The 24,676-nt window shown below is 39.2% G+C and overlaps 2 protein-coding genes across 2 annotated transcripts; one reads left to right on the top strand and one right to left on the bottom strand.

The window, feature by feature from the left end:
• Positions 1-1,029: 1,029 nt before the first annotated feature.
• Positions 1,030-10,166, bottom strand: LOC130428875 (A disintegrin and metalloproteinase with thrombospondin motifs 8). Its single transcript, XM_056757164.1, has 9 exons — positions 9,157-10,166; positions 7,712-7,951; positions 6,950-7,082; positions 6,678-6,845; positions 5,776-6,068; positions 5,315-5,501; positions 5,061-5,233; positions 4,374-4,549; positions 1,030-3,296 (listed from the first exon to the last, which is right to left on the bottom strand). Exons 1-9 carry the CDS (start codon positions 9,847-9,849, stop codon positions 2,564-2,566), a joined length of 2,796 nt encoding a protein of 931 aa, XP_056613142.1. The 5' UTR covers positions 9,850-10,166; the 3' UTR covers positions 1,030-2,563.
• A 1,701-nt stretch (positions 10,167-11,867) lies between these two features.
• On the top strand, positions 11,868-24,066 carry LOC130429231 (A disintegrin and metalloproteinase with thrombospondin motifs 15). Its single transcript, XM_056757688.1, has 8 exons — positions 11,868-13,453; positions 15,473-15,605; positions 16,148-16,315; positions 19,321-19,604; positions 19,849-20,026; positions 20,138-20,313; positions 21,644-21,819; positions 22,195-24,066. The coding sequence occupies exons 1-8, from the start codon at positions 12,515-12,517 to the stop codon at positions 22,961-22,963; spliced, it is 2,823 nt and encodes a 940-aa protein (XP_056613666.1). The 5' UTR covers positions 11,868-12,514; the 3' UTR covers positions 22,964-24,066.
• The last annotated feature ends 610 nt before the right edge of the window (positions 24,067-24,676 follow it).

Raw genomic sequence — 24,676 nt, 5'->3', positions numbered from 1 at the left:
TGTGGTTAAAAGCTCTTCTCCCTACTCTATTTCCACATCATATGAATCTGCTTGATCTCTTGTGACACGTTATGAGAACATGATGTCTGGAGCAGCAGAAAAGCAGTATTCACAAAACATCCTTGGATTTAATTCAATCATGAATGAAATATTTTATTCTAATCATTATCACCCATCCTACGCGAAAGTATCAAAGATTTACTCTAAAATTGTATTTTACTACGAAAACGTATAAGCATACGAACTCTCTACAATAAGCATTACAATGTGTGGTATTTGATGTTTTAAACTATAAGAGCCTGAACCACTTTAAAGTTCATTTCATATTATCAGTAGGAGGATAGAGCTAGACAGAAGCTATAGTGCAAAGTTATGCAAAAGTTGTAGCAGATGCATCTTATTCAGAGCCAAAATCATGCAAAGCCGCCTTCTAAGATAGAGAGCAGCTGCCTCTTAGACATGTGCTTCTCTGAGGATTTTCCATCAAACAAACATTCTCTCAAAGAGGCCTTCTTTAAGGAAAGTGCACCTCTCACTAAATAAGGGAAAATACTCTGAGGCTATGTTGGCCAAATAAAACACAATCTGATCAAGGCAGCGCTGAAACTTCAGCTCTGAGTTGTTGTTACCATTTGAGTATCATGCCAGAAAACTCCCTCCAGGGGACACATAAGGACCACAGTGTTAGCTAACAGAGTTTTGATTGGAAGTTTTGGGGGTTTCATCTTGGAGAGGGGTACCTGAATCACTGGGGTACCACGGGTCTCAGTGACGGTCCAATTCGTCTTCTGGATTCGCAAAGCATCTCTGGGTGCTGGGTGTAGTCTTGAGGCTTTCTCTGTTACTGCTTTGCAGACTAGTTTACCACTCATTTCACTGCACAGACTCCACAATCTTAGCCGTGCATCTCTTCTGACATCCCAGGTGGAATTAAAGACTGTCTCCAGCTCATCGACATCTCCGTGCTTCTAGGCTCAAGAAGAACAAATACAGCCAGGTCAGCCAGAATTCCTTGGAGTAGGATTTGATCACTAACACAACTTCATTCCATTTTCATGTCATTTTTATTTGCGTAGCACTTTACACAATCCAAAACATTCAACAGTTTTATTCGTACAGCCGTTCATCAAGCTGTAACAGTGTAAATGCAAACACTGTTTCAAAATATGTTTTGACAGTTAAATTGAACTGCTAAAAGACGATTTTGTTATATATTCAAACATTTCTTTAATGAAATGATGGGAAAGGAAAATCAGCATGTGGTAAAAACATTGCATAATGTATTCACTTAAAGACACTGAAAACTTTACAAAAATAAATAGCTTTACAATGAAGTAACACAGCATAGTCCTTCACTGAAGGGATAACATGTTTTGTCGAAATGTGATTGATATTTGAAATTTACGAAACCGGAATGATTAATGCCATATTAACATTCATATACAATCATTTAAAAGCTTACAGGAGCATTTCATTTAGGTTATCTGGGACTAAGTTATCTGCATCCAGCCTATTTCATGCTTCAATGTTTGAGCTCAACAACATTTTCACATCTTCAAAGCACTTTCAAAACCTAGCTAACAAACATCTATGAAACTACAAAAACAAGACCAGGACCCTGCAAGGTCCGAAAACTAAATAGAAAAATCTTGTTTTGATTCACAGAGCAATTCACAATTTGTTATGTGCACTTTTGAAGAAAACAGTGTTTTATACGTAGAACAACAACGGTAAAGCTTATTTAACTCTCTGAATATCCCAGACTAAATTAATTGTTAGAGGTGTCTTAATCGAAAACAACTTGCACTGATGTGTCTTAAATATATTAGTGTGATTGTTTTGTCTCAAGATCTAATGTTTTTTTCTAAAGTCTGTTTTTAAAAACAACTTAAATATTCTAATTTATCCAAGGCCTAGTCCTGTTTTAAAATTATTCCTATCTGGGAAACCGTTAGAGTTTGTTAGAGATATTTCCTAAACTATATTAAATCTAATTTGTGATTATTAATGTGTAAATTAGCAGGTGATCACAAACGCAAAAAAATGCCTAGTCACAATGCAAATTAATACAATAAGTTATTAGCACCTTGATGGTCTGATTTCATTTGTTTTCCTCATAGAGTGTTTCTAACATGATAAAGAGACAATACAAATAGTTTAACCTAAATGATGTAAATCTGAGAGTAATGCTATAAACTTCTGAGTTTTACATACTATCTGTAATTATTAAATATGAATTATATAATCAAAACTTTGTTAATAGAATCTGCCTAACTTTTGAAGAACAGTAATACTCAAAAGTAATTTGGAGAAAGTAGGAAAATGGCAATAAAGTATGGCTTGCTGAGGTAGATTTCTATTTGCTAAAACTTCAATAGTGGTTATAAATATATACATACATTTGGAAAACAAAGCTGAAGCGATCTACCATTTATTATTTTACAACCGTGTTCACTCTTCTAAAGCTAAACATTTCCTGCCCCAACCTGAAGCACGGTCAACATCCAATCTGTGTTTCATTTCACAGGAACATCTTATCACCCTAAAATCTTCAATGATGTTATCAACATTCTTGATAAAAACACTTTTCAGATACTGAATCTGGCATCTTAGACGGGTCACAGCTCTCTGGTTCCACAGTTTTCCCGGTGTAATGGATGCAGAGGACATTTCGGTTTCGTACCCCATAGCCACAAGTCTGTGAGCACGATGACCAAGGTCCTATCTGCCATATGGGACATGGAAGATCTGCGCATGGCCTAATATCAGAAGGTCTGAGATCTTTATTGCAGTGATTTGAATAGTAACCAGCGTTGTCCTTACATTCCACGTTCCTCCTGGACCATCCCGAGCCGCAGGTTTTAGAACATTCAGACCACTCTCCTGCGACCCACTGTGGGATACCGAAAGGATGGATAAATTTACCAGCTGGCTTCTTTTCTTTCGGTTTGTTGAAAGACATGGTTTTAGGGATGTAGAATGTGTACTTGACCTTCGGTGGGATAGATTCACCACCGGTGGAAAGCAGCTGTATGGTGATTGGTTCCCGGAGCTGCCGGAAGCTCTGGATTCTCTCTAGTGTGCTGGACGATCCGCTGTACTTCAGCACAGCTCCAAGAACCGGAATATACTGCTCCACTGTGGATACTGAGAAGTTGCCGTTTAGGATGTATTCACCGTTTTCCCTCCGTATGGCCAAGTAATGTCCGTCATGCGGTATGCTACCGTGACTCTGCTGTTTGATGTTAATGTTAGTGGCACCGCTTGGAATCGTCACAATGTCTCTATATCCGTGGCTAAAGAAGTGAGAAATAATTTATTAATTGTGGACACAACCACTTTAAAGGGGTGATTTCATGATAAACAGACTTTTTTTCATGTTTAAATGCTAAAATCGGGTCTCTTGTGCATCTGGCAACTCAGAAAACGTATTTTTATGTGAGCCTATCTCTGCAAGCCTGTGAGAAAACGAGTGCTTCTGAAATCGCTCTCTTAATGACATAAGCAGCTGTTCTTATTATAATATTTCCGCACCATATTTTGAACGTGTCCATCCATTACGCTGCCTCCATTTTTGTATTTGCATGTGTGAAGTTCCACACAATGGCAAAAGAAGCAAAGCTTACGAACTGTTCTGTTCTTGCCTGCACAGACCAACACAGAACCGAGTTCCCAGCCTCACGGGAGACAAGAGATCAATGGGATTTATCTAGTTCAATGGAAATCATCCAGACTGAAGGAGGCAAAGCAGCAAATAAAGACATTGTAAGTACCAGTATTTTTTAAGTAAGACCCAAGGGACTGGTGACAACTTAAAAGTAGATAAAATGTCACTATTCACTCTTCACTATTAGAAAGCAATTTATGTGGCTTGTAAACATGCGACGGCATTGTCCTGTGTAATGTTAATTTGACTTAGAGAAATAGCGATGTGTTTGTCTTGAGTATCTTCACTTCAGAAAACCGTGTGTATGGTTTGTAAACGCGCGACGTAGTTCTCTCTCGCGAAAGTGGTCGTGACAAGACCAACAGGGACTGGAGGGGCTTCGCGAATGGCCCTGGGGGAAACAGGAGTGCTTATCGAAAACAATATGTTTGGTGTACGAAGACGAGAACTTTTTTCTCGTTCGCTTTATTTGACCCTACTTTATTGTTTTGTCGCTGGAAGCACAGGCTCACAGCCATGGCTGCGTTTTCTGCTGAAAATGGGGCGGAGACTAGCAGCTCACTTGCACTTAAAGAGACACACACCAAAACAGCGCGTTTCTCCTCACATGCAAAAGTGGGCATGTAGCACATGGTATAATAAAACAGAAAAAAAAAAAATCACCCCTTTAAGAGAGAGTACAGTTAAGATAAAAGTCAATACTTACACGACTTTGTTGAACGAGCCGGATATCATCCTGCAGCTCAGCCCATTTCCACCACACATGCCACATTTGTCCAGCTTCTTACTAGAGTCGATTTCCAGGTCACAGCCGGCTTTGATGCACTGGCCTTGCACACAAAATGATGTAGTGTCTGGACTGCATGGAGTTCCATCAATTACCTACAATCGAACAAAATACAGTACTGAATGCAAAGCTGCAGTAAAAATAACCAAATAGTAAATACTATTTCTTAAGACTTGTAAGACTATTATTTATTAGCTAATTTATTGTTTTATTTCTTTTTTAAAGGTGCTGTGTGTAATTTTTTAATGATCTTCAGAAATGCAATATAATGCATAACAGTCCATACATATACAGAGGTGTAAAAAGAACTTTCATAATGAAGCGTTATATTTGTATGACCTTAGAATGAGCTATTTCTATCTTCTACATCCTTGCATGGAATTCACCATGTTATTTCTACAGTAGCGCTAAACGGACAAACTTCTCTCCAGAGCGTGTTTCGTTAATAAGAAAGAAAATAAAATCTCGTGACGACTTCTTTAGTACATTGAAAGGGAGTGGTGGAGTGACTCTTGGTTGCAATACGTAACCTCACCAATGTCATACACTGGACCTTTAAGGATCTATGAACATACTTTAGATTTCAGAAAGTATTGTGTGACGTACTTTCGATTCAAACACTCTGAATTCACTGCTGCCTCTCGCCCGGCAGAAGAGTTTACATCTGTCCCTCAGAGATACCCCTGCATATTTTGGTATCCACTGCTTCACATTTCCGTTTACATCAAAGTTACTGGGATTTTTGTACTTCTCACATTGCTCCTCTCTGAAACTCTTCCCTACAATAATAAAAAATAAAATGACTATTAATGACGGTGCAATGGGAATGACTCGAAGGCATCTTGAAGGAATCAACTCACCTTGGCTATTTTCACAGGCTTGTGTGTTGCAGGACTGGTAATTCACTCTTTGGCCCAAACAGTATTTTCCACCGTTGTGAGGAGATGGGTGATTGCATTCTCGATAGGAGAACATCACTCCTCCTCCGCATGTTCTGGAACAGGGTTGCCATGGTCCCCATTCACCCCAGCCTCCATCCACAGCTGCCTGAGCCCAAAGCACACAATATCATTAACATCCTCGATTCTTAAAGGTGAAATGTGTATTCAGCAATAATGATTGACAGTTTTTTGACAAAAAAAAAACATTATGGAAAACTTATTTTAACTAAGCTGGACAGATATGGCCATACTCTGACAATTCAATATTTACATTCTTCATACAGATTATTATTCAGTGAACAGATCAAACCTCTGTTGTAATATCAAAAATCACAGAATGAAATTCCAATGTACTGGAAGATTTAATCAATCTGATATACCTTAGGCTTCATGACTTCTTCAGAAGAAATGCATATGCCGTTCAGACACGTCCTGTTAAGGGCACAGCCCGTGCCGTCCGCCCAGGGTAGCCTGCCATTCCTGGTTGTGCACACAGATTGGCCTTCCTGCTGGCACCAAAGCTGTGTGCAGACCTCGCCAGCTGAAGCATTGGGACAATGTGAAAACTCCTCTCCAAATAACTGCTGGCACTGGCGATCCAGGCCGTAAGTTACGCCCGGCAGCTCGGTTGGGAGTGCCACCATCTTGTCCGGTGTATCCAGCAAGCAGTCTCCTGTTATTATGCAGAGCAAGAGTTCGAGAGCAGTAAATCACTGAATCAAAGGATTGTGTAACAGTAGGAACGTTTAGCTCCTGCAGCCGACATTTAGAGAGACTCGCAGGAATGCACATCTGGGGGAGTGTGCTGCGACGGGAAACATGAGCAACAAAAATCCACGTGGGTAACCGCCCACATCAATGATACTGCAGTTAAATAAGGAGACGTGTGAGACCAACGCAACAAGGCCAAGTGGAAAGAACAAATATTTGTTGTATTTCATTGTAACGAGTTGGAATGAAGTGACAGGAATGCTTTTTTGTGACTCAAAGGAAAGGAACTAAAAATATTTACATAATTACTTGCTAGCAAAAGATGATAAAGACGTTCAATATACTAGTTTAGGTGACAGTTTTATGGTTTATTTACATATATTTCACAGCTTTGATCCAAAGCAACTTATAGGTTCATTAAAGCGCATTGTTTTTGTTTTATATGTTTGTGTACTCCCTGAGACATCTTTTCAACAAATCTGTCATCTGTTCTACACACTTAATAAAAAACACATAATGCAGCCATTATAAATAAGTAACAATTAAAAAGAAGTGTGAAGGTTTTGTATACCATATCCGTTGTCGAAAAACTCGGTGACGTACAAAGCGCTGCAGGGGGACCAAGGAGAAGTCTTGCGCAACTGGGTGAACACAGGAGCCATGACATGATCCTCTCCTAGATGTCCAAAAAGCTGCTCGCAGTTCTTGGCATCGTCATGAGGCATGCTCAGAACGTGACCTGAAAAGAAATACAATATTGACAGTTATAAGACTGAAGGGCAAATCAAGTTCAACCATAACTAATAATAATTTGGGCGTGAGTCAATCAGAGGATATCCACACCTAGCTCATGGGCGGTTGTGAAAGCAGCCTGAAGACCGTTGTCTTCGATAACAGAACAGCTCCTTTTGCTATCACACATGGTCCCCACGTCGGCTACGCCCATCGTGTCACAGCTCTGATGTCCACAGATGTCCTTGAGGGAGGTTTAGAATAAAAAAAATAAGATTGCTGTTTCAGAAATTTAGCTTGTTTCGGGTTCACTGTACGGGAGATAAACATATTTGCCCGTGTTTCCATCGTAAATCGTTGCAAATAATTTTGGCTGACGGAAAACCTATGAAGTGAGAAATAGTGTGGCGCCTGAAACTTATCTAAGAAACACGCCTTGAGTCTTTTCCATCCATTGCCCAGCGATCAGAGACTGAGACAAATTTTTCCAAAGCAAAAGACAGACCACAAAACACGCATGATTCAATGCACATCTGGACCTCGCATAGCCAAAGAGCTTTGTCTCACATATGTGCGTCGTTCAGAGGAGCAGCAGGCTTTTATTTTTACTTTCAAGTGCTCTAAAATGACCCCACAGCTGACTTTTGGAGAGGTAAGACTCAATCTACAGACGCAAAACTCCATATTCAGAAGTATATCAGAAGCAAAACCTTATTTGAAGCAACTTGAAATTCAGATAATGTCTGGAATCCCAAGATATCAAGTTTCGTCTTAGATATTAAAATAGAATCCATAATGGATATTGCTGCACTATTTTGGGCCCCAAAGCATGACCCTGAAATATATAATACCCCATAACATATCATCGCTCACCTCTCTAGTAAAAAGTATGGCGGTGTCGTAGTGCTCGGGATGCCTGTGGCTGGGTGGGTTAAAGAGCTGTTGCCAGGCACAAAAGTTGCGCAGCGTGACGCCCCCGTTGCTGGAGACAGAGGGTCCGATCTCCTCGTCCTCCACGATCAGCATCTTCACAAGTATTATGCTGATTGAGTTCTTAATGCTGGGATGCTTGTAAATCTGAGCAGCCACTGACATCAGGGTCAGAAGGTAGTGCTGAGGAGAGAAAACCATGAGTGGGTCACCATTTGCCAACTGTAGTGGAATGTTTAGTATAGAAGCACGATATCTTGGCAGCCCATCTCAGTCGGAGTGCAATTTCTTTCACTCCAAATTGTGTAAGAATTAAAAAACAAGAACTTCTAAAAACTAAGCGATTTTACTTTCAGGAACAAATACATGTCTGGGGGAATTTTTGTGTTTTATATATTTACTCTCACCAATATACCCGATGGGTGTAAAAGGGTGAGTACAACCAGAGATTCATTCCATTCAGCATATTTTTCTGTCGAGTCCACACAAATATGTGGTTTGTTCGTTAAATAGTGCTGGCAAGGGAACGCCAGCCACTGGTGGTCCTCTGTGACGTAATTCTTTATAAGGCATTGTGTTTCCAGAACGGCAAATTAGGAGATTTGGATCCCAATACCGACATCTGCTATCTGCCTCATGATCCCAACCCAGACAGTTCATTTATTCACACTCCTGACATTTCCGATCAGTTGTTTTCGATGACTCCACAAAAGAGAATTTCAGGGGGTGGTGTTCCACATGTGAGTGCGAAGATCACTGATGTTCATCCGAATTGTGAGTCATTACTGTAGCTTTTTCTTATTTTGACATCTCCCTGGAGGTATGTCTCTCACATAACCGACAAACACAGAACACACAAGTTCTATCTAGGTTATTTTAAGATAGCATGGAAACGAGTTCCCGTTACACTGTGACATTAATCATTTTGTTTGACAACGACTTGATGGGATTTTATATTTACATCCACGCATTTCACTTACAAGGTATGCATTATGCAACATGTGTGTTCCCTATAGGATCAAACCACAAACTTTGCATCGCCAATGTAATGAGCTACATGAACACATTAAGGAGCCTTTTCATTCACCTTCAAAATGACAAAAGAAAATATTTGGGAAAAAGTTTGTAACCAAACAGCACAGCCCCCCATTCAATTCTAATGTTACAAATGTAAGTGAATAGGGGCTTTTAAAAACTTTCTTCAAAATATCTTCTTTTGTGTTGTGCGGACGAAAGAAAGCCATACAGGTATGAAATGACAGGGCGTGTAAATGATGACAGAACATTCATTTTGAAGGTGAACTACTTAGGATGTATATTTTGAGCGTAGTAAATCTCAGCCAACATCTTGGTAACATTTAATCTCTTTTTCAGGTTTTTACAATTACCTTAATCTCATCTCCATAGAAATGTGTCAGGGAAGCGTCTGCGACCACTAAAGTCTCGATAAACCTGGGAGCTGAAACAAACCGTTTACTCCTGGATGCCATCCTATCCTTATCATACATCAGCTGTTCTTGATCTTCTCTGATATCCGACAGCGGTACAAATACCCGACGGGACTCTGTAAAACGTCTTCTTTTAATGACATGCAACTGTTCGGTGAGTTTTCCGTATTTCCACGAGCCGTGGCGTTTAGGCTCGATGAGATATTCATTACCATCCGTTATAAATGATCCCAAAACCCCGTGACACAGACTGACAGAGACAACAGAGTCCTCGTTGGAATCGACAGCCCCGGTGTAAAAACAGTCTGTTAAATCGCTCCAAGAGTCTTCGGATTGATTTACGGATTTATGCACATCCGTCAGGTTGCTGAAGGAAGACTGCGGTTTGGCTTTTAAGCGATAGACCTTCAGTGCTGGTGATATAAACGTGCTGTCCGGTGTCAGATTGAGAGTGAAGTTCCTGCCGAAAGCCGTGAGTCTGAAGCTCGGGTGTTCTTCACTTCTCCTTGCCACACGTCCACCGGTCCGTCCCGTTAACCGTACAGGTGTTACGTCCTCAGTCTCAAACGAGTGAGACAACGTTTTAGTGACGAGGCAAATTATTAGGGAGGCTATAACCCAACACGACCACATTGTAGTTTATTGCTATTTTAAACAGAAATATTTTTTTAAATTTCATTTACAACCTGCAATCTCTGGTGAAGTCGCTCGGAAGTATTACGACAAACGTTGATAATTATATATGCTTTCAATGAATCAAAACTGTTGCGATAGTAAGTTTGGTAAGTCATGTAACCTGGCTATTGCTTGTTTAAATAAAGTTACATCTAAATTATAAGCCAATTATTGTGCGGCGTTTAGTCCTCGGTAGGCTACTGTCTCTGGATTGTGTCGCTGGTATTTATACTCGAGAAATGAGAGGTTTATTTTGGATATCCAGCGTGCGGCATTCTCTCCTCCCACTGCGCGCTCGTGGAAAACGTCTGGATCGGGTTTGTCCAATAAAACCATAGCGCACACCCCTTCCTAAATAGTAACAGTTACTTTGTAATAGTAGCTAGTGGATACGGGCGACTTTGTTTTAGTTTTTATTTGTTCCTCTAACAGAGATCTTTAGCTGAAATAAATAAGTAAATAAAAAATTCGTTATCTTAGTGGCTAATGATCTGTGCCAATTACTGAAAGTCTCAAACTCAAATGGAGCTCTGGGTCGCTGAAAGAAGAAAACAACTCCTAACAGACGATTATATAATTGAGTTTGGATGAAAGCATCCGCTACGTGTCTAATTATTAAATATACATAATATGATTTAAATAATAAATACTATAATGGACTAACAGGTCAGAATACAACAATGGAATATCTCCACAAGGTGGCAGTAAGATGTTATGTATGAAGCTGGACACGCACGCAGCGTACTTTGATGTGTAGTTTATGGATGCTTTGTACGACACCAGAGGGCGACGATGAATTAGTTAAGATAAAAATAAGCAAGTTCTCTGAATATTAAACAATATGTTTTTAAACATAATATTCGCAAAAAAATCTAACTAATTGCCTTTAAATGTGTGGATGTCACAGCAAGTGGACATATCAAATTATCATTTTTGCGACAGGCTACTCATCATTATTATGGGATGTGACTGCTGTTCTGCTGTGTACAGTATGCACTGTATAGTTTTTCTGTGACACAGTTTCTCTCCTTCTGTGAATGTTTTGTCTGTCCAAGCAGGTGGATTCAAATATATGCAACCTTTCCACCTGACCCTATCCACAGTATCCGCAGGCAAACTTCATATCTATGCTCACTGTTGCATTAGTGTGTAGCTTCAATGCTGTCTCCTTTGTGTATGGTGTCAATCACATATCTTCACAGTTAATCACATAATTCCACGGTTCATTTATAACATTTTAACTGACACAATGCATAATCTAAATGTTCTGTAAGTCACTTTGAATAAAAATGCCAAATGCATAATGCATACATGTATTGTGAATGGAAATTGTTTGGATGAGACAAACTATTTAGATTCTTTTTTCAACTCCACCAAACTTATTGTTGATTACAAAAATTGTTTCTTTTACTGCTTCATGTACACCCTTAAAGATCAATGGCTCTTTGATCCAAAGAAGAACCTTTTGACTTTTGACTGAATGTTTTTTGCGTGACCAAAAATGTTTCTTTCATCGCTTTGAAGAAACTTATAAGCACCTTCAGTGTATATTCTTTCTCTCATTAAAATCTTTCTAAAATGTCTTCTTCAACTTGACTATTTTATCAAATGTTAAATATTGCATATGGTTCTGTTGAAGTTGTTAAATAAAAAAATTTCGATGACACTTCAACATTCATTTAACAATGTAATTTTAACGATGCTCAGAGATGTTAATACTTTTAGGATCATCGAAGTTATGAATGACCCCCTGCAGTAGCATCCTTCACACGCCTCACACGAATGGATTGATTGCTTTTTAAACCGCTTAAACGATCCGTGAAATTCCAATAGCGCTTTTGTTGTATTATAGACCGAATACCTACCACGACCTATAGAGTAATCAATCACCTCTAACAAACCAGGTCGCAGTCATGTAGGGAATCATTTACAATCCCGTTTTCTATTGACGTCGTTTGTTGTCTTGTCATCTGGCCAGTAACATGGTTGCCAACAATTCCACATAAAGAAGCCTATCTCATGAAAATGATTTGGCTTGCGTTTTTAAACACCTTTTCCAACTCTTCTCTGTATGAGTGCAAGAAAGCTACAATAGCCCAAATATTTGGGAAAATTACAAATATGAATCCTCGACGGCTAAAGAAAATGTTCAGCCTATTCAATGCAAGTGCAGTTGTTTCATTTAAAAAGAAAACTATTAAAATAATTGTATCATAATTCATTTACAAGACGTGAAGAGTTGGGATGAATAAAATAATAAAGAAATGGGCACAATCTTCACCACATTTGCTGAGCAATCTGCACATTTCTATAGAGTGGGAGGTAACCTCCGAAGCGCGCCTGGCTTGATGCTCATATTTAGAGAGCCAGAAGTGGCTGCTGTGAACAACATGAACCATGAGCTCTTGTATGAACCCTCCAAAAACTCTCATCACAATCTACAATGTTTACATATGAGTCAAAAAAGTAATAAAGAGAAATTGGTTTGCACAGAGACAGAGGAATACCATGGCGCAGGAAAATTGTGACAACCCTTAATTCACATGACGGATTAAAAGAACTGTGATCCAGAGCATCACGGTGTGACACTTTGAAGGATATTTAATCACCTCTTCCAACAACGATGCCGTTCTTCACAGTTTTCTTCATTTCTCTCTTAAACATGCTGTTTTTGACGAAAACATACCTCTGTATGGAAACTGACTTTTGTGAACCTGTGCAACTTGACCGTGAGAATTTCCCAAGTCATCTCACCAAATTGTCGGAGAATCTCAGCAAAGGACTTGTTGTTTACAAAATAAACGCTTTTAATCAGGAATTTTATCTCAGTCTTCTGCCTGACTCCAGTTTTCTTGCTCCCGGGGGTACATATCATGACACATCATCTTCGAATGCTTTTCAAGGACCTGATTTCAAAGGATGCTTTTACTCCGGTCACATCAATTCAGACAAGAATTCATACGCAGCTTTAAGTCTCTGTCGAGGAGTCCGAGGAGCGTTTTCTTTTCGCGAGATGGAGTACTTCATCGAGCGGACGTCGACCAATGCACCAGCGGGACTGGACTCGGGTGATGCTGGAAAGACGCACATTATCCGCAGACGAAATGTCACCGCAAACGCAACATCTCGGTGCGGAGTCACATCTAGTTCAAACCAGGGCGCCGTGGAGTCATTAGAAAAGTACAGACATTTAAAGGGACATACGATGAATATAACAGAAACTTTGAGTCGATCAAAACGATTTGCGTCTATACCAAGATATGTAGAGGTCCTGGTTGTTGCCGATGAATCCATGGCAAAGTTCCACGGGGACGACCTCAAGCATTATCTTTTGACCCTTATGTCTGTCACTGCAAAGCTGTACAAACACCCCAGTATCTTGAACTTTATCAGCATAGTGGTTGTAAAGCTTATGGTGATTAATGAGGCTGAGAAAGGACCCAAGGTATCCAGTAACGCGGCGCTAACGTTGCGCAATTTCTGCACCTGGCAGAAGAAGCTAAACAAGGTCAACGACAGGCACCCAGAATACTGGGACACGGCGATTTTATTTACAAAACAGGTAAGAAAGCATTTGTTTCAGCGATCTTAGAGGTTTAATCTGAGTAAAAGCACTCCGTACATCTACATGCCATTACATGGACAAACATTGTGAAACATTTGTGGAAATATGTCATGGCTGGGGAGCGCCCCCAAATGAAAATGTACTCTGCTTCACTACCCTGATTCCAAAGTAAACTTTAATGTGCACCATTACATCACTAGAAACTTGAGAGGACTTTCAAGAGGTTCTGCCAACATACTGAATCTATTACTGTCTAAAACAGAAATGATCCAAGGCAGCCTCTGTTAAAGTGATGTCCACTGTGCGTTACATGTACCTGCGCTGCACCTGTAATTTTTTTACTTCAATGCCATTATTTTAAGCAATTCAAAAACTGAAAGCTGTTTTTATTTTAGCTGAACCTTTTCGAGTACATTTATGTTTTATGGAAACGTCTTTAAACATTTAAGTGCACACATTGTTGCATACAGTACAATTTTTTTCCATCTAATCGTCTCACAGTCAGCTCATTTAAACCTCTCCTGAACAGTATGTGAAAGTGGAGCCATCTATGTTGCCAATCTCATATTAATATTGAGTACCTATAGAGTAGTATTGCATACATCATATCATCGAAGAGTATTTAGTTTGATCACATTTATAAAAGGTAGATACAGTTGTACGATTACTTCCGAAATCATACGGCGTGCGTGAGGGGGAGGGGTAGGCTGAACTAAAACACATTGTCAACAAATCACAGACATGAGTTTCACTCACCGCATGCGGTTCATGTCTGGCATCTTTTAGCGCTGGGACGGCTCCATATTTCCGTTTCAAACGATCTCCAAATCCAGCGTTATATTCACCGTTTATATTACATTTACATTTAGTCATTTGGCAGACGCCTTTATCCAAAGTGACTTACAGTGCACTTATTACAGGGAAAATCCACCTGGAGCAACATGGAGTAAAGTGTCTTGCTCAAGGACACACTGGTGGTGGCTGCTGGGATTGAAACCAGCAACCTTTTGATTTACCAGTTCAGTGGTTTAACCCACTAGACCTCCATCACCATCTTATATAACATTCATCAACCAAATGCAGTGAACAAACAAAACGCCTGAACTTCATAAACATATGCTCTCTCTCTCCTGCACACAAGGGAAAGGGATGTCTGCGCATGCTCCTTCTCCTGCTCTCTATGGTGCTGCATGCTTTTCTGGGAGAATTGTCCAATAAGGGACTAAGAAAAATTGTTACAAAACTGTTTTATATGTTCGAAAATACTTTCCGAAACCTGTATGATCGTTGTGTATTGAGCACAGAAATATTCGTAATACGCCCAACTCGTTTTTGACAAGTTGACCATGTTAAGCATGAGAAGAAAATACGTTTAACATTGTAAAGTCAGAATGCATGACACTTCCTTGCAGCACCTCTTTAAGACGATTTTGGAATGAATTCAGACTTTCCAAATGTTATCCCTAACGGCCCCAGGTGGTCATACTATGATGCTCTATAAGTCCATCTGTCCTATTAACTATGTCGTAACTACAGCTGTTTACAAGCATTCTTGGCCACCCTCACTGGTCAGCGCAACCCTGGACTTCTCATTTTGTGAATAGCTTATGTGCTGGTAATAAATTGAAATAGACAGACGTTTAGACACATACTGTAAGGATCAGATCTAATCACATATTAAAACTGTGTGAAAGTCTGAAGTGCTGAAATATTGCAAGTTAAAAGGTATAGTTAACCCTCAAAAATATGTCCAATGTTGTTCGGTTACCAACGTTCTTCATAATATCCTCTTTGTGTCATGCAGAAAAAGTTTGTCATGACATAAGGGGGAGTAAATGACGAAATAATTCTTTATTTTCGGATGAATAATTCCTTTAAATGATATCATGTTGGCTGTCAACATCACATTCTTAAAAAAGTAATTAACTTCTCCAGAAGCTCTTGATGCTTATGACATTGTCACATTGTTTCAGAAATATCATCAAGGGTTTCATAACGGATCTTTCTCTCTCACAGGATCTGTGTGGGGCCACTACATGTGACACTCTGGGTATGGCTGATGTTGGCACCATGTGTGACCCTAAGAGGAGCTGCTCAGTTATTGAGGATGATGGACTCCCATCAGCCTTCACAACCGCACATGAATTAGGTGAGATCAAAACCTTTCCTTAGATAGTAAAACTAAAAAATCTGGACCTGTAACCTGTGAACCTACAAAAAAGGTGAACATTGACCACACCCTTGCTGAGGTCCCTGCCCAGTGCCCACCGTGAGACTCAATCTCTGTTGTTTCAGCTAAATCCTTCAGTCTGATGGAATTTCGACAGAGGCGTCTTACTGAAACTCTATCTCTGATTCTTTGTTCTTTAAACATGACTATTGTTCGCTCTAAGTGCCAGCTGTTTCATAAAAAAGTCCCGTAAAGGCCTTATTATTAATCACAAAAAAATGACAACTGCAATCAGAGCTCTCCTCATCTTTTGAACCTTGAAAAAACAAGATTGTAATAAAAAACAGATGGGAAAACATTAGCAGATGCTGAAAGAACCCTTCATGCTGGGAGTGGTCCATCAGTGCCATCTTTATATGGCCTGTCCAGGCCTATTAATTTGTTTATGTGTAGTTGTATATGTGAGTCACACCTAACATCTTATAGCAAGAATGGTTGACAATATTTCGGCTCTTCTGCAGGTCACGTCTTCAGGATGCCACATGACAATGTTAAAGCTTGTGAAGAGGTGTTTGGAAAGTTGAAGGACAACCACATGATGTCCCCCACATTGATCCAGATTGACCACATCAGTCCCTGGTCTGTCTGCAGCGCTGCCATCATCACAGACTTCCTGGATTCTGGTCATGGTTAGTTCTGATGAAATTAACTCTGTCAGAACGTGTTAAAGTATATCTACAATATTCAACCTTTAGACGTTGACAGCAATCAAAGTATGCCTGCTTGCATTGCTGCTTGGCATTAAATGGTACAGTATGACCGGATAGACTGTATGTTCGAAATAGATTTACCAATTAAAATTGGAATAAAAATTTCAAACCTTAGCAAAAATGGCGTTTTAGTTTAGCTTGTTCAAGAGGGGTGTTTTATGTTTTTAAAGGAAAAGTTCACCCAAAAACGAAAATTATGTCTTCATTTTCGCACCCTAAAGTTGTTCCAAATCTGTATACATTTCTTTGTTCTTATGAACACAGATAAAGATATCTGGAAAAATGCTTGTGCCCAAACAGTTCTTGAACACCATTGACTACCATATTAGGATTCATTTGATATACATTTCTTTGATCTGTGGAACACAAAAGAAGATATTTTGATGAATGTAGGAAAGCAAACAGTTCTTGGGCATGTTTTGACTAACATTGTCATTTTTCCTACTATGGTAGTCAATGGAGGTCAAGAAAGTTAATTCTTTCAAATATCTTTCTCTGCGTTCATCAAAACAAATACATTTTTGCAGATTGAGATTAAAGTTTTGGGTGAACTGTCCCTTTAAGCGATCAGATTTACAGTGACATTATACAGCAGGGGGACAAACATACTTGGTCATTTTATGCTAGGACTTTATCATTATCACTTTATCATTTTATCATTAATTTAAAGGACATTTCCATTGCTTTACAACGCAGTGTAAAAAATTAACACTGAAAACCTTTAAATTTTTCAGTACATATTTCTTACAGTGTATGTATTTGAGTGAATCATTACATCATGAGGATTGTTGACATTTTGAAATTGGTAGTTTGCAATCACATGATTTTTATGACCAGCGAGTTGCGCCTGGTAACAGCAAGTATTTAGTAAAAATCAACAAGCTCAGCCCACAGATCTGACTCGAAACACCAAGGATTTAGTGCAGCAAGTGATTTCCCTCCATAGCAATTCACTATCACAAACTCAAAGTGCCTATGTTTAACGAACAGTGGCCTATATCACGAAGCGAGGTAAACTAACACTGAGTTGCCGAGTAAGTTTTAAATTTAGCGATCAGTGTAAAACCTGCTACGGAGCCGGTTAGCCTATAGCCTAAGTTACCATGTCGACGAAACCCGCTCAAAACCAATCCACCTTCTTGAGCCCGAAAACTTACATGAACTTACCTGGGTAAAAAACGAAACTGGCTTTGTGATACAGGCCTCTGAACAGGGACCAGGTGAGCCCAAATTTCTGTCAAACCATACTTGTAATAAACTCAAGCTTCCATTAAAAGAACGAGCCCTTATAAAATGGATAAAGTGAAAAAAACTTACCAAAATAACAACAACCACGGACAATCAAAATAAGTACATTTGTTTATCACTTATATCAAACATAAACATGATCACAAAAATGTTTTAATGTTCACAGTTTGTGTGGTTTCTTTATAATGAACTTTAATGAAAAACAAGCTTAATATGAGACTATTCTTATCCCTGGAATAAGTGCTTGTTCTTTTAACAGTAGCTAGCATTTGTCACCAATAAAGTTAATATAAAAAAATTATGTGGTCGTTATTTCGGTGCGTTACGCTGTCTCATTATAATGGACTTAAATGGGGGAGAAATCCATAAGAATGAAACAGCTAAGGTGGTGTTCATCAATTGAACACAACCTTACCATTCAGCTCGGATCCTCAACAATACCAACTACACCCACCAAGTCTGCGAGTTACCTGGGGTTGATGTTTGATGACCAGCTGAAATTCACCTCTCACATCGCAGCAACCACTTGAACTTGCAAGTATGTGCTCTACAACATCAACAAAATCAGGTCGTTCCTGTCGCAGCATTCCTCTCAGCTGCTAGTCAAAACTAGACTACAACAATTCTCTACTGGCCGGCCTTCCAACCAATGCAGGAAAGCCCTTGCAAATGATCCAGAATGCTGCTGCACATCTGGTTTTCAATCTGCCTAATACAACCCATGTAACACCCCTCCTGATTTCATTTCACTGGCTGCCAGTTGCTGTCCGCATCAAGTTTAAATAGCTGACACTGGCATACAGAACGATACCGGCAAATTCGCCCCTTTACCTTAACTCACTGCTCCAGGTCTAAATCTCCTCCCAACATCTTCAGTCCGAAAATGACAGACGATATATATATTATAAAAAAATATATATTGTTGTTCATTACCCCTTGCTTACTCCAGCTTTGATCCTTAGTAACATGGCTTTGTAAACTAACGTTACTGTGTGGCATGTCGACAAAATGTTTATATGCTCTCCTTGTAAATCGCTTTTGATAAAAGCGTCTGCCAAATAAATGAATGTAAATGCGAGATTTTTCACTTTATTTGGTTAATCAGGACTTGATCTTTGCGGCTAGTGTTCATGTCAAGGTTCTTAAGCAGAAATTTGAGCGCACCTGGTCGTTGTTTCGGTACCTTAAACCTGTTTTTTTAGAAATTCATCCGGCTCGGCCACTCCCAAACGCAGATTCAGGTTTACAAGCCACTTTTATCTCTGCTACTCAGTCAATCCTCCCATTTTCCCCCTTGCATAAACATCAACTTTTGCTGAACAATAAAACAGCTTTCATGGTTTGATCGATTTGAACAGTCAAAAATGACACAAAGAAAGGTATTTTTAGCTTGTTTTGGATTTCTATGGAGAAAATCAATTGCCTCCCTCCATCGGCAATTCGTGCAGTGCTGTGACATCATGTGCAAACTACCTATTATTGCTGTTAAAATTTTGACATTTGCTAATTATTAAGCAATATAAAAAAATCCCTAGACTTACACTGAAGAAGGAACCTGGCACAGAAAAAGCATTTAGGGAAGTCTCCTGAAGATAAAAGAATACATAAGATTTCAGAATAAAACACAATGTGTACCCTATAAACAATTTGCACTACTAAGATCTCTAACTCTCCAGGTGACTGTCTGTTGGATCAGCCCCAGAAGATGTTGGCCCTTCCTGAGGACTCTCCAGGTGTCACCTACCCGCTCACCCGTCAATGCGAGCTGGCCTTTGGCTCAGGATCTAAGCCTTGCCCTTACATGCAGCCCTGCTCCAAACTTTGGTGCACCGGGAAAGCCAAAGGACAGTTGGTATGCCAGACCCGTCACTTTCCGTGGGCCGACGGCACTAACTGTGGAAGCAACAAGCTGTGCTATCGGGGGACTTGTACCGATAAGCAAAGTATCACAACGATGAAGGTGAGCTGCAGTATCCCACCACCTTGCACAGCCTGCTGACAGATGCACTTTCTTTTACATGCTTAAACCGGCATGAATTTCTATGCTGGTCCAGGCTTGTTTTTGCTGGTTTAGCTAATAGACATACTGTTAACCAAGAAAACTTATGGCTGGCTGAAAACCATTCAGAATACAATGAATGTGTAACAAGCAATGCTCATCATTTCATAAAATTGTATGTGAGTATCGTGTACCGTTTCTGCAGGTAGATGGCCGGTGGGGTCGGTGGGGTCACTATGGTCCATGTTCCCGTACATGTGGTGGAGGGGTACAGCTGTCCAAGAGGGATTGTAACAACCCTGTCCCTGCAAATAGTGGCAAGTACTGCCAAGGACTAAGAGTGAAGCATCGATCTTGCAATTTGAACCCATGTAAAGAAACAGGTAAACAAACTGTTATTTTTTTGGTCATATTTTCAGTCAATATAACTGTAAATTGATCAATTGTCTAATTAATTAAGTTATTCGTTCATAAACCGATTCATGTATTCATAGGAAAGAGCTTTCGAGAAGAGCAGTGTGAAGCATTTAATGGCTTCAATCTTAACACTAACAGACTCAGTCCCTCTGTGGTCTGGGTCCCTAAATACTCCGGAGTCTCTGTTAAGGACAGATGCAAGCTTATCTGCCGAGCAAACGGCACTGGATATTTCTACGTCCTTTCGCCAAAAGTAAGTTAATTTAGATATTTGAATAAATATTGCTTAACGTATTCAGAGGTCCAAATTGTTTCGAAAAATAATTTGCAGTAAGAGTAAGAATGTGCAGTTCTTTATCTAATGGAAGCAATAACATCCCCTTTTCAAAGCAAACAAGAGACATTTAAAAGCAATGGTGGGTTGTTTTCTGTCAGATATGGCCGTGTGGAGTGACAGAGTGCAGGGGTGGTTAAGAGTTACTTGTCATGTTATCTCTGTGTCAGCTGTGTTAGCTCACAACAGCAGCACAACTAATTCTGACTACAAAATTAAGCCAAGACATGCCAGATGTCACAGAGATTTTACACAATGTAACGCTTTAAAAAAAGTGCAGAAAGAGCACAATGATAAACCAATGTTTGACCCGTATATTTATCTTGAAAAGCATGGTTTTATTTGCATATGCATACAGTCGATATGAGACAAACTGGTCAAAATAACAAAAATATGCAATGTATGCAGATCTTAAATACTGAAAAGGAAATCAGTTCATATTTGTGACCCTGGACAACAAAACCAGTCATAAGTAGCAGGGGAATATTTGTAGCAATAGCCAACAGTAGATTGTATGGGTCAAAATCATTTTTCTTTAATGCCAAAAATCATCATTTGGATATTAAGTAAATATCATGTTCCATGAAGATATTTAGTAAATTTCTGGCCGTAAATGTATCAAAACTTTATTTGTTTTATAAAAATCGCGAACCGAAATCGGGAACCAAAATGGCTGGTAACACACCTTCAAACTTCACTCGCTGCTTCCCGCTCTTTAGGAATAACCCACTCAAGCTTGGTATCTATGTAAAGTTGAGCATTTCTGATTTCGGGTTCTTCTACTTTCCACAACGTCACCACAATGGTAATCCAATAGAGAGCGTTAAAACAAAGCTGTTTCTTCAACGTTCTGCTACAGCATCTCTGATGGACAACTTTAAAGTTGATTTTCTCAATATTTTGATTTGTTTTCACCCTCAGATTCCACATTTTCAAAATTGTTGTATTTCATCTTATATTGTCCTATACTAACAAGCCATAAATCAATGGTTTATCTATTCAGTGTTCAGATTATGTATTAATCTCAATTTCAATTTGTGGTCCAGGGTCACATTAATCATTATCACCAATGTTGTTGCATGTCATTAAGGATCAGTGAAAATCACTCATTTCTCCATTGAGGTGTTGTTGAAACATAGGAATCATCTAGAGATACTCAACTTGGTTCTGGTCTTGTTTAAACTTACACCTCAAAGCATTTTAAGTTGCCATAAGCATAGAGTGATAATAAATGTTATCTGTGTGGCAGGTGGTAGACGGGACACCTTGTTCCCCTGATACTTCAGCCGTCTGTGTTCAAGGAAAATGCATCAAAGCAGGTTGTGATAGCAAGCTAAACTCTGACGTGAAGTTTGACAAGTGTGGCGTATGTGGCGGAGACAACCAGAACTGCAAGAAAGTGTCTGGAATGTTCGTGAAGCCCATGTAAGTGTAACGTGTAGGTTTTACACAAAAATTGAGTCGCTTACTCCATGTCATTGCAAACCTGACTTTCTGTTTTCCTCAGAAGACAAAAGATGATATTTTGAAGAATGTTGGTAACCAAATAGAATTGAATCATTGTATGAACACAAAACCACTTTTCTCAAAATATTTTCTTTAATGTTTGACAGATGAAAGTGTCATATAAAGGGTTTAACCAAGATAAAGGCAAATAATTTATTATTTGTATTATTTGGTTTACTCACCCTCATCATCTTCATGATTTACTTCTGGTGTGCCATATGTTTTTTTAAAAGACATAAATGTTGTGTAAATAACAACAGACTATTTAATTTAACACTTAAATATTTTTTTCAGACATGGATATAACTTTGTTGTGACTCTACCTGTCGGAGCTGCAAGTGTGGACATAAGGCAGCGTGGTTTCCAAGGTTTGGTGAATGATGACAACTACTTAGCAGTGAAGAACGTCCACGGCAACTATCTCCTGAATGGAAACTTTGTGGTGTCAGCCGTAGAAAAGGACATTATCGTGAAGGGAAGCCTGTTGCGGTACAGTGGTACCGGCACAGCAGTGGAGGTGCTTCAAGCAACCAGACCACTAAAAGAATCTCTCACTGTGGAATTGTTATCGGTGGGAAAAATGACACCTCCTCGCGTGCGGTATTCTTACTTCGTGAACCTTGGAAATAAGCAGGACAAGACCTTAAAGAAAGAAGAGAGGAACCCTGCACACAACAGCGTGTTGGAGGACAATAAAGTGGAACTGAAGAAGGCAGCCAATCAGACGCCTTCTTATAAGTGGGTAGCCGTCGATTGGAATAAATGCTCCGTTTCATGCGGAAACGGAGTCCAGAGCAGACGAATACAGTGTTTGGATTCGGACGGGAAAACAGCCACGCATTGCGACAACAACCAGAAGCCCATCACAATGAGGGTGTGCGGTGACCCCTGCCCGATGTGGAGCGTCGGTGAATGGTCACCGTGCTCTAAAACCTGCGGGAAAGGCTTTAAAAGACGTGTTCTGCGCTGCGTCACCCAGACAGGGATGCATTTACTTAGAGACCAGTGCTCAAGCAGAAAAAAGCCACAAGAGTTAGACTTCTGCACCATTCAGTCATGCTAGTGACCAGTTTTGTGGAGCCAAAAAAATGTCAATAAGTGTCTGTGTGTTACGTAGTTTCCTCCTGTGCCTCTCCTTTCCAAAGAGAACAATGTTAAATGTTTAAAAGGTGCAAACTGTTTTACCATTTTATGTTGTAAGGTGCAGTTAAATATCGCCTACCTCTACAATGTTTTTTAGGGCAGCCGCATAACGCAGAACGCATGAAGTTTGTTGAACTGTTATACAAGTGCATGACTAATGATTGTCATGGCACAACCAGAATACAACAGCATCTCTGAATGTGGTTCGTAGATGAAGTGAGCATGTCAAAATTGCTGCAAATGTGTAGGTTTGTACATGTGAATGATTTGATCTAAATGTGAAGCATATCGTATGCATATTTTAAGGCAACTTGGTCCAAGCACTATCGATGATTTGTATTCATACAGTATACTGAGCTGAACGGTACAAGAAGCATATTCTTGCGTAGTTACAATAAACCTAAACAGTACTTTAGCTTGTGATGAAGATAACAGATTATGCAGTAAACACATGTATACGTGAATCAAATGAATATTAATATTTAGAACTGAAATATGAAACTTGATGACACCATAATGGTACTGTACACAAAGGGTATAACAGTTCATGTACAAATTTATCACATCAGCTATCTATATACATATACCATATAGGTCTATGGTTGTTTCTGTAAAATGTTTATCTTTTTCTTTGATGTAGATACAGCCAGGTACTGCAAATTATTTTACGTTTTACTAAAACTAGACCTGAAATGTATTTTACACTTGGAGTAATGTGTTGATTTGTACATTTAATTTGCTTGTTCAGTCTATCAAGTGAGATGGATGTTGTCTTACAGGTCAATTCCTATAATGCAGCTCATACGGCCACATTCTCTTCATTTTGTTGTAGGTGTATTAGATCTATTCCCTGCTGAAAGTATGAAGATTAACACTGCAAAAAAAACTAGTTGTATTGTTCTCGTTGCTGAACTCGTTGAGAGAACCGTTACATCCATCAGTGCTAGATGTTAATAAAGCAAAAGGCACTTATGTTTTTGTACTGGAATCCATTGTATACTATGTATACATTCATTCTGCACAAATAAATAAAGAAATGACATGAAATGATTGATTCATTCTTTGGGTACATCTACTGAATGTGTGTAGGGGTGAATTGCCCTTAACTGGGACATTTTTTGCATTTCAGATTTTGTGAAATATTGAGATGTGTAGACAAAACATAACACACAACCAATACAATTTTAAAATACCCAGGATGTGTCCTAATCAAATAAAAAAAGAAAATGCAGAAATCACATTCATGAAAGAAATGATAGACATATTAGTGCTCTTAGTGCCAATCGTCTGAGAAAATGAGCAATCTCCTAATGTGGGACACTGAAATGTCTGTGATAATAGGCCAATCTCTCCTTGATTTAATAGTAAAATGCTCTTCGTTATGTATGGTTGAAATATGGAAAATTGAACATCATCAGACAAATAATCAAATTTGACGCATTTATTTTGAGGACATTAAGTAACTTTTATGATAGGCCTATGTTGTTATGATAGAGAAGTTGCACAGAAAATGCACATTCAAAACTTCTTTATTGATATCTTATTTTTTTCACTGTACTTAACAAACACATAGGCTACAACAACAACATGCATAGTATAGATCGGGTTGTTAACAACATTCTTCAAAACATCT

This window comes from Triplophysa dalaica, chromosome 9 (assembly GCF_015846415.1).
Source record: "Triplophysa dalaica isolate WHDGS20190420 chromosome 9, ASM1584641v1, whole genome shotgun sequence".
NCBI lineage: Eukaryota > Metazoa > Chordata > Actinopteri > Cypriniformes > Nemacheilidae > Triplophysa > Triplophysa dalaica.
The sequence above is the reverse complement of the archived record's forward strand: the minus strand, read 5'-3'. Positions and strand labels throughout refer to the sequence as shown.